Raw genomic sequence first — 14,969 nt, forward strand, 5'->3', positions numbered from 1 at the left:
GGCACAGAGGTGGAACAATAGCAAACACATATTATTACCATTCCCTCTTTTCAGAAGAGGGGGTTGGGGGCGCAGAGAGCCTACTTAAATGACTTGCCAAGATCACACAGCAAGAAAGTGGCCACACACACACACAGCTATCCTAGGAACAGGGCGCCTTGTTGGGCAGGGTGAGGGTCCCGACCCTCTGCCAGGTGGGCGACGGCCTCTCCATAGTGCTTTTGCCAGGCGCACGGCAATGTGAAGAGCATCCCTAGAAGACGGCCCATCATCGGCTAGGACCCGGAGGGGTAAGGAACCTTGGCAGACGAGCCGAGGAACTGGGAAGGAGGTGGTGAAGGAGCTCGGGTGGCACTCTGGAAAAGTCCCGGCCCCCGCCCTCTCCGGCTGGGGCTAGGCGCGCGCGGCCCCGCCCTCAACCCCCCCCTCCCCTTCAGGCTCCGCTGAGCGTGCGCGGCCCTGCTTCGGCCCCGCCCTCTCCCGGGCCGGGCTGCGCGCGCACCGCCCCTCGCACCAGTGCGCACGCGCGGCCCCGCCCCGTTCCCCCCGGCGCTCGGAGCCCGAGTCCGCGGGAAGATGGCGGCCCCGCTCATCCCCCTCTCACAGCAGGTACGGGCTGGCCAGGCGGGCGGGGGGTGGCGGCGGGAGCTGCGGCGCCGCCCGTTCCGGGCGCGAGGCGGACGCTGTGGGGAGGCCTAAGCGCGAGGAGGCCCAGCTGGGCGGCGGCGGCTCGCGCTGAGGGGCCCCGGCGGAGGGCGGGCGGGTGGTCCTGAAGGTGACAGGCCGGTCCGGCCCTCGGCCTCCCGCACCAGAGCGACCCTCTGCGGGCGGCGACCCCGCAGGCGGGGCCGCAGCGCGTGTCTGCTCCACCCGGGACCCGGCCTTCTCCGCAGCTTCCAGGCCGGGTGATGCACGGTAGCATTGGGCTGCCTCCCGGGGAGGTGGGCCAGGGGAGCAAGCATTTTTGCGGGTGCGGCAGCCTCGCGGGTCTTTGTCTCCTGCCGGGTCCCAACGCCGGGGCGGCAGTGTCCCCGCCGCGGCGGAGGGCAGAGCCCCGCCGGAGCCAGGACCTGCCAGCAGTGCGATCCCGGACTCTTCTTCCACTGGGAGCTGCTTCCGCCACCCTTGCGCCGTGAAAGGGAGGGGGGTCGCAAGTCTCCGGGCGCCTTGCGGTGCCCTCAGATCAGCCAGATGCTCTTACTAAGGGGCAGTATCAGTGGCGCGACACAGACGTGCAAAAAAGAGACATGCGCAGGCAACCCTGCCTTCTGGGAGGGACGTTCATTCATTTATCCATCCGTCAAATGTGCGTCGGGCCAGGTGCTGGGAGCGCAGCAGTCACCCAGACCAACAAGGTCGCTGCTCTCCTGGAGGTGACACTCTCGTGGGAACTAGAAACTACCTATGTCCTGCTAATAACAGCTGCCTTTATTTGCTGAATATCTGTGTTGTACCAAGCACCGTATTATACGCACTTTGCCAGAATTATCTAGCACAGCATTGGGATTGAGAGTGAGGACACAGGGTCACATCATCTTGTGTTCAGATGTTGGCTCCAAGGCTTACTTCTCTGACTGTCCTTGGACGAAGCTCTTTAGCCTCTCTATGCCTCAGCCACCTCATTTGGAAAATGGGAATATAAAAAAAAGTATTGGGATTAGGTGAAGATTAAGCATGTAAAGCACTTAGAACAGTGCTTGGCACATCGGACTCACTCAGTGATCCTGTAATTATAACCATTATTTAATTCTCTGGCAGATTTGGACATTTGGAAATAGAGATTACAGCTGTGAGAATGCCAAACCCCAGGAGAGCTGTTAGGCATGTTGACATGACTGGTCAGCTGATCCAAGGAGAGAGTGCATACTTGCTAAATATTGCCAGAACTAGCCAATTTGTAACACTGTCACTAAATTAAAAGCATTAGAGACCGGTGGTTATTAATTAACAGATATGAAAGTGCTCTGTAAACTATTAAGTGCCTTACAGATGTTGGGTATTATTATTGATAGCCACTTGCTACCTTTTAGGGTATGGTGGGGGGGGGGGTGAAACAGGCTTAGGCTCATATAATGAGGAAGCGCCCCTGGTTTTTAAAACTTCCTATCCAGTTTCGGCACCTGCCTTAATTTGAACTTTTTAAAAAAATTTCTTTATTTATTTAATTTTTTTTTTGGCTGCGTTTGGTCTTCGTTGCTGCGCGTGGGCTTTCTCTAGTTGTCGCGAGCGGGGGCTACTCTTCGTTGCGGTGCGCGGGCTTCTCATTGTGGTGGCTTCTCGTTGTGGAGCACGGGCTCCAGGCGCGCGGGCTTCAGTAGTTGTGACACGCGGGCTCTAGAGCGCAGGCTCAGTAGTTGTGGCGCACGGGCTTAGTTGCTCCACGGCATGTGGGATCTTCCCGGACCAGGGCTCGAACCCGTGTCCCCTGCATTGGCAGGCGGATTCTTAGCCACTGCGCCACCAGGTAAGCCTTTAATTTGAACTTTGATGACAATAGCTAACGTTAATTGAGTGCTTTAGAGCGTACTAAGTGCTTTCTAACGTGCTTATCCACACAACGAAGAGAGGGGATTCTTATGTTACTGATGAAAGATTAGCTTTAGAGGAAGGCAGTGGTTTGCTGCTGTGAAGTAAGGTGTGAAAACCTGAATCAGGTCATGTGATTCATCTGCTTAGCACCTTTTAGAATAAAATCCCAATCCCTCCCCAGGAATCCCTGCTGGTCAGGTGCCTGCCAGCCTCCCCTGCTTCTTTCTCACCCTGGCACCCACACTGCAGCCATACTTGTGGCTTTTCTGTTCTGCTCATAGTTTAAGCTCTGTCTGTCCTTATGATGTCCCACGGGCTGTTCCTCCTTCCTGAAGCGTTCATCCCTATTTCTTACCTTGGTGGTGCCAGTGCCTGGCTCCTTTCAGGTGGCAGCTCAAATGTCATTCTCCCCAGAGGCCTTTGCTGGTTACCTGTTGTAAGTCCCCCTCCCCTGGCACTGTGCCTCCGCCACACCACCCGTCAGCACCAGTCATGGTCCACAGATGTCTGTGGGTCTCTTTTCTGTCTGTGTCCCCATTAGACCAGACATAGATCTCTTGCTCAGTGCTCCTGACTCTGTGCTCAGCACCCAGGGGGTGTCAGGTAAACCCATGAAGCAGGGACCAGCGAGTTGCACCACTCAGCACCCTTCACAGGTGGCTTTTCTTCCCTCCATGTGGCCTGGGGTCTGGGCCCTTGCGGGTGGGAGCATATTCGAACGAGGAGCTCGACAGCCTGAATCCCCTGGTCTCTGACAAGCTCAGGTCATTGACTGGTGTGCTTTTTCCTTTTCCTTTGTTGAATGATGGCATGGCCAGGCTTTCTTCCTTGGGTAATTATGTAAACATTTACACCTGTTAAGTGAAGCACTGCCCCACATGTTCCTGTCGACCCAGGTGTGAGGCACAGATCTATCAGGCGCTTCCAGTCTAGCTGAGGCTAACAGGAGTTCAGTTCAGTCTAACACGAGTTCACAGTTATTTCAGGGGAAGCATGCATATAATTCCGGGATAATTTCTGGTTGGGGGCACTAGGGGAGCCCCCTGGAGCAGGAGGCCGTGGTCTGGTTGGATTGAGGTGTAGGGCACAGTTGGAACATGGATGGCCAGCTGAGGGTGAGTGAAGCGGGTAGCCAGTGGGATTGTGGAGAGTGGGGTGTTTTTCCTCTGCCTCCAGCCCTGTCTGCGTTTTTCCCATCAGCATCTTTCCTGGTCTGCTCCCTACTCTGCCATATCTGTGATGTCCTCTCCCCATATAGTCTTCTCTGACCCAGCATATAAATCTTGTCAATTTGAAGAGTAGGTAGTTCTCCCTCTAGAAGTGAGTTTTTTCCTCCATCAATGTCTCATTGATTTATGTTTCTCCCAGCGCCCCCCTTCACCTCTCCTCTTTAATTGCGGCCCACCCTGGAAATGCACCTGTGTCCCTTACCCCCTTTGTACCCCCTTGTGCTCTTGTAGGTTACTGGCGACCTTGCCCCAGTAACCTACAAGAGCACACGGTGGTCCTTAACCCCAGTGGCCTGTCCTTGGGACTGGTCTTCCTCGAGCCCTGCAACACTTGTCCATCACTGTAGCCTGCCCTCAGCCTTAACTGTCTCTCTTCTCCCAAATTTCAGCCTCTCCTGCTTGCATCCTTTCTTTCTGTATGTTCCTGCCTCTGGTGCAGAGCACTCTAACACCGCCTCCCAACCCTCCCCACCCCGCAATGGCTAGAACCTCATGCTGTGACCTCCTGCTGCATCCTGCCTGCCCCAGAGGCCACTTTGGTGGTGTCTTCCTTCAGCCCCATCTGAACGGGAGTTCTCCCCCCTGTACCTTCTGTGGGTCCCTTGCGTGGCCACCAGACCCAGGGAACAATGGTAATGGGAGGAGAGCGTCAGGCTCAGTGACAATGAGAGTCTGCCCGGTGCCCAAGGAGTTCCTTCTTCCTTCCTCCCCACTTAGTCATATGTTTCATTTTAATGGGTACCACTGTTTTAAGAGTACTTTATTCCCATTTTTCAAACGGGAAACTGAGACCCAGAGAAATTAAGTAACTTGCTGAAGTCCCATAGCTGGTGGGTGCAGAGCTGGGGTTGAACCCACATCTGTCTGCCTGCAGAGCCCTGCTCCTTCCCTCTTCTAGGCGGCCTGCTGGCCCACAGCAGCACCAGGCAAATGTGTCTGGAATGAAGACTCAGTGCTTGGGACACTTGTTTGTCCTTTTGTCCCTTGTTTTTTCCTCCAAAATAATTGCTAGTTTCTGTGTCTTACTAGACTGTTAATGCAGTATAAATTGGGGGGGGTGGTGGTGGTAGAGAGCCAGGTTTTATTATTTTGTTTATTTTTTAATTAATTTTTATTGGAGTTTAGTTGCTTTACAATGTTGTGAGAGCCATGTTTTAGAGTAAATTTGGCTCACCCTGTAAGATCCCGAGTTCCCTGGCTGTCTCTGTCTTACTGAACTGCCTCAACCTGGTTTTTGTTGACTACGTGGCTCCCGGTGAAGCAAGAACATGTGAGTTTTGCCTCTTCTGCCCCAACTTTGAGCTTTAAAACAACTTTCCCCTGCCTGGTTCTTAATCCTGATCAGTTGATCCGGGAAGCAAGTGACTGCCTTTGAGCAGATGTATTGGATAGAGTGTCCACTCTCTGATGCCTCAGGCTGTGCCGACAGCCCCGGCCACCGGTGGTGAGAGGCACCTCATCAGCCCCACTCCAGGAGTGCTGTCCGCTTTGACCTGAACTGAGCAGCCAGCACTCACTCGGAAAGCTACTCGTTATTCTTCCTCGGGACGGTGCTCTCGGAGCCCCATTATCATTTGAGGCCATTTCAGGGTGCCTGTTTATCAATGTTAGGGTTCCCAGATATTCTTTCAGTGACCTCAGTTATGCAGTACTTTCTGCACCTCAGTTTCCCCATCTGCAAATTGGGAATAATACTCTACACCTGTTTTATCTGTCTCACAACAGTGGAGTGTCAGAATCCCTCAGGGTGATAGACGTGTGTGCAAAGTGCCTTCATTTGTGTAGCACGCTGTTTGTTCAAGCATTTACTGGGCATCTTCTCTTGGCTGGTGCTTTCTGGGCAGCAGGATGTACCAGCAAACCTGAAGACCATCCTGCCCCAGGGAGCTGAGGTTCTAAGGAGAGGGTGCAGACGTACAGAAATGAGCAAACACATACACAGTATAGTGATGCCATCTGCGCTGTGAGAAGTGTAAAGCCGAGGAGGGCACAGTCAGATACGGAGGTCTGGGCAGGCCTGGAGTCGACACAGGCTCCAAGGACTGAGTAGGAAAGGCATTTGGATGGCTCAGATTATCCTCCCAGTCACCCTGGTCAGTCATCTTCGCTTTATATAAAGGGGTAAACTGAGGCCCAGAGACCTTATGTCACTTGCCAAAGGTGGCACCCAGCAAGCTCACGCTGACACGGCTCTTCTGACCCCTGTCCTGGGCTCTGCGTTGCACTACAGTTTCCTGTCTTGGAATTTTTTTTTTTTTTTTTTTTTTAAGCTGCCAAACGTTATGGTAGTGTGAGGTCTCATTTGTTTTTAAACAGTGGTCCTGCTACTTCATCATTAGGTTCTATGGAGTCTGGTGGAGAGAAGATCACTTATTTACATTTTTATTTTATTGTTTTTGAAGGTGGAGGGGCAGATGGAAAGACCTGCTCGTCGTCTTTATGAGGGATCAGCAGGCTTCCCTGCTGCAGTGGGTACTCAGAGCTTCCAGAGGCTGATGGAGGAATGAGTGGGCCACGCCCGGCCCCCAGGGAAAGTGTACTCTGCTCTGGCTGGCGAGGCTCAGGTCCGAGCTGGAGGAGGGCCGGGTGACTGGCTTGCACTTGGGTGTGTTGGAGACAGTTGCCTGGAGGAGAAGGGGCATTTGGACTGGGCCGTGGAGATCCTGGGAAGGGAGGGAGTCATGGCCTTTCTGACAGAGGCAGAGCAGAATGAGCCGAAGCCGAGAAACTGGAACTCCAGCTCAAAGGGCCGAATGTGAGGCCGGGGATGGGACTTTGGGGTGCATGTCCCTCTTTTAACTAGGGTGACTTAGAGTTGAAGGGAAGAAAGTGGCATGGTAAAATGGGACACAGGAGTCTGCGCCTGGCCTACAAATTGGCCTGAGACAAAAGGGCCTGACAGGGTGTCTGCTTGTCCAGAGAGTGGCTGACGCAGATGTGGGGGAGGAAAGGAGACCTGCCGGCTCTGTGGCCCAAAGGCTGCTCCTGCGTGGAGTGCTTTGCCCGCCACAGCAGTCTTACAGCTACAGGCTGATGGAGGGGGAAGTAGAGGTTACAGATGACCGCAAACAGCCGTCTCCTCAGATTGCCACCCAGCTCTGCCTGCTGAGTGGGATTGTTGCAGTTCTTGATAGCAGAATCGATTTACTGACTGTGTTCTGGACTGGCTGATAGAGAGTCGGTTCTCCTCCTTTTGTACACACTGGCTGAAAGCGGGGAAAGGTGGTGCCTGGCCGTCACTGTCTATGGACTGGATCAGGCCTCTGCCCCACGCAGCACATGGCACCCCTGTATCCTGCACCTCCCAGACCTGTTGCTCTGCCCTGCAGCCCCTAGGCCCTTCTTTCAGTTGCTTGCATATTCTCTCTTGCCTCAGGGCCTTTGCACATGGTATTCATGGCCTCTCTGGATTGTCCTCTCCCCCACTTCATCTCCGGTTAATCCCTACTCCTCTTCACGTCTCAGCTGGCACATCACTTCCCTGACAGCCTGGCCCAGCTTTTCTGTTACTGCCTTTGAGGATACCCTGTACTTTTCCACATACCAGTTTGTAATTTTCTGTTGGTGGGAGTATTTGATTGATGGTCTTTCTCCCCCACTGCCTAGACCGTGTCAACAAAGGCAGGGGCTGTGCAGGTTTTAATTTGACCTTGTACCCTAGGTGCTAGGAGTCATCTGTTGAACTAAAGGCTGACGGGTAGGGCAGGTCCACTTTATGAGAGGCAGTTAGGAGCTCTGGCAGTTCTTGAGGAGTGAAGTGACACATTTAGATTGTCTGACTGCTTATACAGGGAATGCCCAGAGCTGGGTACTAGCTCAGAGACATTTGCTGTGCTACAGTCCTGAAGTGATGCAGAGCAACCTGGCCCGAGGTTTCTGGAAGAGCAGAGCGGCTGATGATCAAAGGAGTATGTGGATTGGCTACCTGGATAGGGATCCTCTGAGTGGGGGCAGGAAGCAGGAGGAAGAAGCAGGTGTGGTGTGGGCAGCCAGCAGGACGAGACAAGCCTTTGTGGGAGCCAGGTGGGTGGCACCAGGTGGTGGCTGTGTCAGTTGAGACCAGACCTTCATCACCTTTGCAGCAGGCCCTCCAGGCTGGGCCTGACCCCACATTGAGGCACAGCCCATCTCCTGGGGACACCCCCCCCCCATGTTACATTTACTGAGCACCTACTTTGTGCTGGCTCAGACCTAAGATAAATAAAACTGAGCATCTGCCCTTCAGATGGCTGAACTGGAGCCGGGCTCCCAGGCACGGATAATCCAGACACCCTGTGGCGGACATCCTCGTGGAGGTCCGGTGGCAGCCCGCAGAAGTGGAATGAATTGCCTCCACTGGGCTGGACATAGGAGAGGAGGAAGAGGAGACCTGCATCTCCCTTTTTCTTTTCCCTCCTCTGTTCCAGTGGGACCAGAGGAAGCAGAGGTGTGCAGCCTCTCAGTCTGGCTGCTCGCCCCTCCACCCCCGTCTTTGTAGTTTGCCCCTCCTATCCGCTCTGCCCAGTCAAAGCCCCCGTTCCCAGACTCTGATCACCCAGGGTGTCCCAGAGTGGTGTTGCGGAGAGATTTGAGGCACAGGTCTTGCGTGGAAGTAAGGGAGTGTGGTTGGATACCCACTTTGTGCCCATTCACCACTGACTCCCTGTCAGGGAGGTGTCATTGTCATCATTCTTGTGCTTATTTCTGAACAAGGAAACTGAAAAGGGAGAGAGGTAAAATGCCTGGTGTCAGACCTCCTGGGGAGGTGGGGTGTCTGGGTTGGCCCACAGATCTAAAACTCCCGTGGATGCCATGCTGTGGGCTCCTGGGAGGGCAGGAGCGGCTCTATCCCTGCTGTGTCCCAGCATCTGAAGCAGGCAGGTGATCGTCACCTGTTGATTGATTGCTGCATGCTCTGAATAGCAGCCAGGAGTGCAGTCTCTCTCTAGCTGTTCTTGTTGGTAGTCGATTGGTGGGAACATTTTGTATTTTATGTCTTGGGTGAAGAAACAGGCACGTACGTACTCTACAGGTGACGAAAGTCAGGGCACCCCCCCTCACCCCTGGGCCAGCATCCTGATGGCCAGGCCCCCACCCCTCCCCAGGGTTCCCGATGCCTCTTCACTTCTGCTGTGAGAGGGTATGGGAAGGGGTTCTCTGATTTACTCATGACAGTAACAAGCATCCCTGTTGATCCGTAGAAGATTGGCTTTTCTTAACCCATATAGGATGGGCTTTTCAACTTTACATTTCCAGTGGAGAAAGAAAACTATCTTCTTTCAGGCTGTTTTTAAAGAGGAAAGATTAAACAAGAAAAAAACTTGACAGGCCCTCTTTAGGAGACTGCTTAACCAGGACTCTGAAGTTTTGGGGATGGATTAGCCCTCTAAATTCCCCCACACCCGAGAAACAGCACTATTGGAGGTCCCAGAACCCTATAGACTTTGGCATGTGTGATCACAGATGTTTCTCCCTTTGGGTGTTTTCTTTGATAAAGATTAGAGCGGCTTCTGTGCCCTCAGTGCACGCCTACATCCATTTTGAACATTTTGAACACTACCTCTGTGGAGAAGAGGGTTCCCAAAGGGATGAGCTGATACCCGTGATGCCTAGTGGGTCGGGCAGTCCTGTGGGTCACTGTGGTGCTCACACATCAGGCCATGGAATCAGCATTTTCTTTCAGGCCAAATTTTTAGTATTGGCATTTGACTTTTTGATTTTTTTGTTGCCTTTTTGCCACTGGAAAATATTCTTTAATTCACAACCCTGTAAGTGGGTTTTTATAGGTATGTACTTAACTTACTATGTGTGAAATTGTATGTTTAGGAAGAACGACCACTTAGACTAAGAGAACTGGTAAAAGACTGTTCTGTCCTGGTGTTGGGAGCAGCTCAGCCAGCTAGTTGAGTGAGAAAACGAGTACGATATGTACTATAGCGTGTCCAACGTTTGGTGAAACATTTTATTGTTTGGTAAAAAGATCATTTGTCACGGCCAGCTGTAAGGATGACAATTCTTTGTAGATAAAACCTGTTCTTCTGTTTCAGTAACAATAATAACAACCACCATAATAATAGTTATAACAACTGCTTCCCTTTGTAGTGTGTGCTTTACCTACATATTCTTTTTTTTTTTGAGTGTATAATTTTTTTTATACTGGAGTATAATTGCTTCACAATGGAGTATAATTGCTTCACAATGTTGTGTTAGTTTCTGCCAGTACAACAAAGTGAATCAGCCATATGCACACACGTATCCCCGTATCCCCTCCCTCTTGAGCCTCCCTCCCACCCTCCCTATCCCACCCCTCTAGGTGGTCACAGAGCACCGAGCTGATCTCCCCGTGCTGTGCAGCAGCTTCCCCCCGGCCATCCATTTTACATTTGGTAGTGCATGTATGTCAGTGCTACTCTCTCACTGCGTCCCAGCCTCCCCTTCCTCCCTGTGTCCTCAAGTCCGTTCTCAACATCCGCATCTTTATTCCTGCCCTGCCACTAGGTTCATCAGTACCATTTTTCTAGATTCCGTATATATGTGTTAGCATACAGTATTTGTTTTTCTCTTTCTGACTTACTTCACTCTGTATGACAGACTCTATGCCCATCCACCTCACTACAAATAACTCACATTTCGTTCCTTTTTATGGCTGAGTAATATTCCATTGTATATATGTGCCACATCTTCTTTATCCGTTCATCTGTCAATGGACATTTAGTTACCTACATATTCTCATTTGATACTTGCAGGAATGGTCAGGGCAGTCACTGTATTATCTGCATTTTACAGATGGGGAAACTGAGGCCCTGAGAAGCTTTGTAGCTTTTCACTCTGCCTCTGAGGGGTAGAGCTTTTTTTTTTTTTTAATAAATTTATTTATTTATTTATTTTTAATTTTTGGCTGCGTTGGGTCTTTGTTGCTGTGCATGGGCTTTCTCTAGTTGCAGCGAGCGGGGGGCTACTCTTCATTGCGGTGCGCAGGCTTCTCATTGCGGTGGCTTCTCTTGTTGCAGAGCACGGGCTCTAGGAGCGCAGGCTTCAGTAGTTGTGGCTCATGGGCTCTAGAGCGCAGGCTCAGTAGCTGTGGCTAGCGGGCTCTAGAGCGCAGGCTCAGTAGTTGTGGTGCACGGGCTTAGTTGCTCCGCGGCATGTGAGATCTTCCCGGACCAGGGCTGGGACTCGTGTCTCCTGCACTGGCAGGCAGATTCTTAACCACTGTGCCACCAGGGAAGTCTGAGGGGTGGAGCTTTGTCTGCCTGAGAACTGACCACTCTCTACCCATCTTACCCACTCCCTCCCGAGGTTTCATCTAAATCTCACCTGTTCCATGAACAAACTTTTCCTGAAGGTATGGGCCCAGCGTTGTGGGTGGGGTTGAATAAATGTGAAACCTCCACCCCCCAAGTAGTGAAATGTAGGGAGGGGGCCCGGTCATAACAGTAGCCTTAACATAAATTAGGAGTGTGGGAGAGAGGCACTCATTTCAGTTGGGAATTTGGGCAGTGTCTTACAGCAGGGGGTTTGGTGCTGGGGCTGGAAGGTAACTGGCTTTCAGCAGGCAGATCCCCCCTCCCCCCAGGATAATTTGTGCCCAGACAAGGGTGAAAGGTGCACAGTGTGTTCAGTAGAGCATCTGCCAGACCAGGAAGGAAGGCGGGGCTTGACGGCTGTGTGTGTGTCTGTGAGCAAGTGAGTGTGTGTGTGTGTACGGGTGAGTTTGGGGGAAGTTAACCTGGCAGGGCCGGGAGGTGGCTTTGGGGTGCATCGAAAGCATGGCCGGGTGGAGGTTCACACTCCCTCAGCAACCACAGAGGGTCTTTTCGAGCAGGGGCGTGACCTCCTGCCAAATGGGATGGAGGGGGAAGCTGGTGAAGGTGAGGTTCCAGCTGAGAGGCTGGGGCCTGGGCAGAGGCGTGTGCAGAGCGAGGAGGGGGTTGGAAGGCCACCCTCGCTGCTCTGTCTACCTAATCCCTCCCTGCCTCCCCGGCAGGACAAAGCTCCATTCCTGTGCTGCCCTTGCCAGTGCCTTTGTGTGTTTGTTCCCTGACCAGACCGTGATGTGATGCGCTGCTCTGCGGTGGCGGGGACTGCCTTTCTGCTCACAGTGGAATCCGGGAGCTTGGCTTGGTGCCTGGTGCCTAGAGGGCTCCTAGGCTCTGAGGAAGAGCAGTGGGCAGTGGGAGGCTGGTCGTGCCACCTACAGAGGGGAGCAGGGAGGAGGCACAGAGAGCTGCTGACTCCATCTGTCCTGGGGATCCCTGGGTCCTCGTGTAATGTTGGGCCAGGGCTCAGAAGATGGCAGGGATGTTGGAACCCTGGGGTGGCCGATGTAGAAAAGGAATTTTGGGAAGGTTCAGAGCACACTTGGGGAAAGTTGGGAGCACTGTGAGAAACGGGTGCTTTCAAGGAGGGCTGTAGGTGCCCTGCTGTGTAGGGGGCACTTACTGCTAAGATGTCGCCCCTATGAGTCTCCCCAGGGCCTCTTCAGGGCCTGGTCCATCGAATGGAGGAAGGGAAGATAGAATGGAAATGATGGGGCAGGGGGTGTTCTCTGCGACGCCTGGAGGAGTGGTGTCCAGGGAGAGCTGCAGGGAGGCCAGGGCTACGTTGATCTTTTAATTTATTTATTTTTTAATTAAAAAAAAATTTTTTTTGAGGGGGGCACTCCACGAGGCATGCGAGATCTTAGTTCCCCGACCAGGGATCGAACCCATGCCCCATGCAGTGGAAGCGCAGGGTCTTAACCACTGGACCGCCAGGGAAGTCCCCAGGGCCACGTTGATCTTAAGCAGCAGTGTTTGGCTGGAATCTGCTCCCTGCCCCACCCACGCTGCCTGGGCAAGGTCCCTTTCCAGCGCCATCCACCTGCTCCTCTGCATGGCCGTACTCAACCCTGTACCCCTCTCTCTGTGCCCGCCCTCTGGTCCCCACAGGACCCCACTCCCTTGGTGTTTTCTTGCCAGTGGCACCTCCTTCTGTCTCCGCTGTGGGCCTGTCTTCCCCCAGCGCATCCGTGTGGGTGCTCCTCAGCCTGTTGGTTGTCTCGTGTCCCCTCGGGCAGGCTCAGCAGCGTAGCCGCCGTCTCCCTGCCCTCGCAGGTGTGTGTCTGTGGGCTACAGAGTCGCCCTCCACCCTGTCTTTTCCTCATAGCACTTACAGCCCGCTGCGTGTGTTGTCACGGCTAATGACATTCTCCTCAAGACCAGGAGTTCTGAGAGGCTGGGCCGGGGGCGTGGTCCCCTTATTCATTGCTGCACCCCGGTGGAGGCCAGTGCCTGGGACCAGGCAGGCACTCCATAGATACTGCTGGAATGGAAAAGAGATTTCCACCTCGACGTCCCATAGGGACATCCCAGAGAAACATGTTCAAGGGGGAACAGCCCCCTCTTCTCTGCGTGTTTCCGCATCGTGGATGGCTGTGTTCTTTGGGCCTCATTCTCCTGGAGGACGATGGTAGTCTCTCCCTAGCTTCCTCCCCTCCCTCCTGTCACCCGATCCGAGAAGCTGAGTGCATACTTGGTTCACCTTCTCGTGAGCGCGTCTGTTCAGGTCGCCTTCAGGAGGCCAGGATGACATTCAGACCTCTCAGCAAGGGGTGTGCAGACCTGTCATCTCATTGTGTCTGCCATTCCTGCCTGGTCCTGCATCCTGTGCAGCGCAGTGTGTTGGAGCAGGAAGGCTGCCTCCAGTGACTTTTGTTCCTTCCTCACTTCTGTTTCCGGTAGATGGGATTGAGAGTGCTGGACTCCCGGAGCATGGAAGCTTTCACACCTTGATCCTGTGTTCTTCCAGGTGGCGTCTCGCCCTAAACTCCCCCTGCCTGGCTTGTTCACATTGATGCCTCATTGTGTGTCTAAACTTTCAGGTGTGGTTCTCTTGCTCCTTGGTTCTCCTTGTAGGAGAACTCCCCCGTGTCATGTCCCCACTGCAGGCCCTGAGTTCTGCGTGGGTCAGAGGGAGGCCCCACATTCTGGGCCAAATGGCAGGCACACGTCTTCAGCTGGCCTTCGTCATGGCGGTCATTTGGGTCCCTGGGGAGAATCGTGTATCATCCTTCAGATCCCTCTTCTCCTTTCGCGCCTCCTTTTCCCTTTTCTGTCCTATTTACAAAAAGCAGTGTGCGCTAACGTGGATCACTGGAGAACTCAGAAAGCCGGGAGAGGCAACCAGTTCACAGGTAGGAATCACTGTACACATGTGGTGTCCGTCCTGCCAGGTTTAGATCCAAGTGGATGTGATCACTGTGTGCTTACCAGCCAGGTCATAACTGCGTGCTGATTTGGGCCCTCCCTTTTCACTTGAGCAAACAATGTAAACGTTCTGCCTGTGCCGTTTTTACCGCTCTGTGGTATTCTGTCCCAAGGAGACACAGCAGTTCATTATTGGCTTAACCAGTTCTTGACTATTTCCAGTCCTTTACTGTCACCTGCAGTCCCGCCCTGAAGAAGGGCAAACTGATCTAACCCTCTTGCCCTTCTGCCTTCCTGCATATCTGATCATTACAGAATCCCAGGAGGAGACCCTAGAGTATCGGGAAGGCCTAAAGAAATTCTGGTTTTTATTATTTGACAAAAGCAAATTCTGGTTTTGTCAAATAATAAAAAGAAAGAAATTATTTGTTAAAGAAATTAACAAATAAATAAATTCTGGTTTTTATTATTTGACAAAAGCACGATCTTGCCAGTGATAAAGCTACTTTTCATTTATCACACTTAAACCTGAAGCAGCTTGTACCATTAAAATCCTTGCCAGAGCAGAAACACATCAAATGTTGGTCTTTAATTATGTAAAATTTTAAGCACACTAAAAGTAGAGGGAAGAGTTTAATGAACTCCCATGTACTCACCACCCGTTCACAACAGATGCCAACGTTTTGCAAATGTCTTTACCCAAGTGTTTTTCATCTTAGAAATCGTATTTCAATATGCACTTCTAGTAGCTGAGACTGTTTTCTTTTACATTACCACAGTGCCATACCACAACTTAATTAATAATAATCTGATACCCAGTCCATATTCAAATTTCCCTGATTATCTAAAAATATCACCTTGCGTTTGGTTTTGACATCTCCTGAGTCTCTCTTTTTTTTTTAAATTTTGAGGTAATTGTAGATTCACATGGAATTGTTAAAAAACAATGATGCAGAGAGATCCTGTGTATTCTTTATCTGGTTTTCTCCAGTGGTAATATTTTGCAAATCTGTAGGACACGATCCTAACCGAAACATTGACATTG

At 52.2% G+C, this 14,969-nt stretch overlaps 1 protein-coding gene across 12 annotated transcripts in view; it reads left to right on the forward strand.

Annotated features, from left to right (window-relative positions):
* The first annotated feature begins 546 nt into the window (after window positions 1–546).
* Window positions 547–14,969, forward strand: part of EPS15L1 (epidermal growth factor receptor pathway substrate 15 like 1) — a 101,236-nt gene continuing 86,813 nt past the window's right edge. For 11 of the 12 annotated variants that reach the window (XM_036846901.1, XM_036846895.1, XM_036846897.1 and 8 more), the window contains exon 1: window positions 552–609. In XM_036846901.1, coding sequence (XP_036702796.1) covers window positions 577–609 — 33 coding nt within the window. In that variant the 5' untranslated portion in view covers window positions 552–576. Of the gene's footprint in view, window positions 610–14,969 lie in introns of all 12 variants that reach the window. The other variant, XM_036846894.1, reaches the window with a different exon arrangement.

The sequence above is a fragment of the Balaenoptera musculus genome, chromosome 3, assembly GCF_009873245.2.
Source record: "Balaenoptera musculus isolate JJ_BM4_2016_0621 chromosome 3, mBalMus1.pri.v3, whole genome shotgun sequence".
NCBI classification, from domain to species: Eukaryota; Metazoa; Chordata; class Mammalia; order Artiodactyla; family Balaenopteridae; genus Balaenoptera; species Balaenoptera musculus.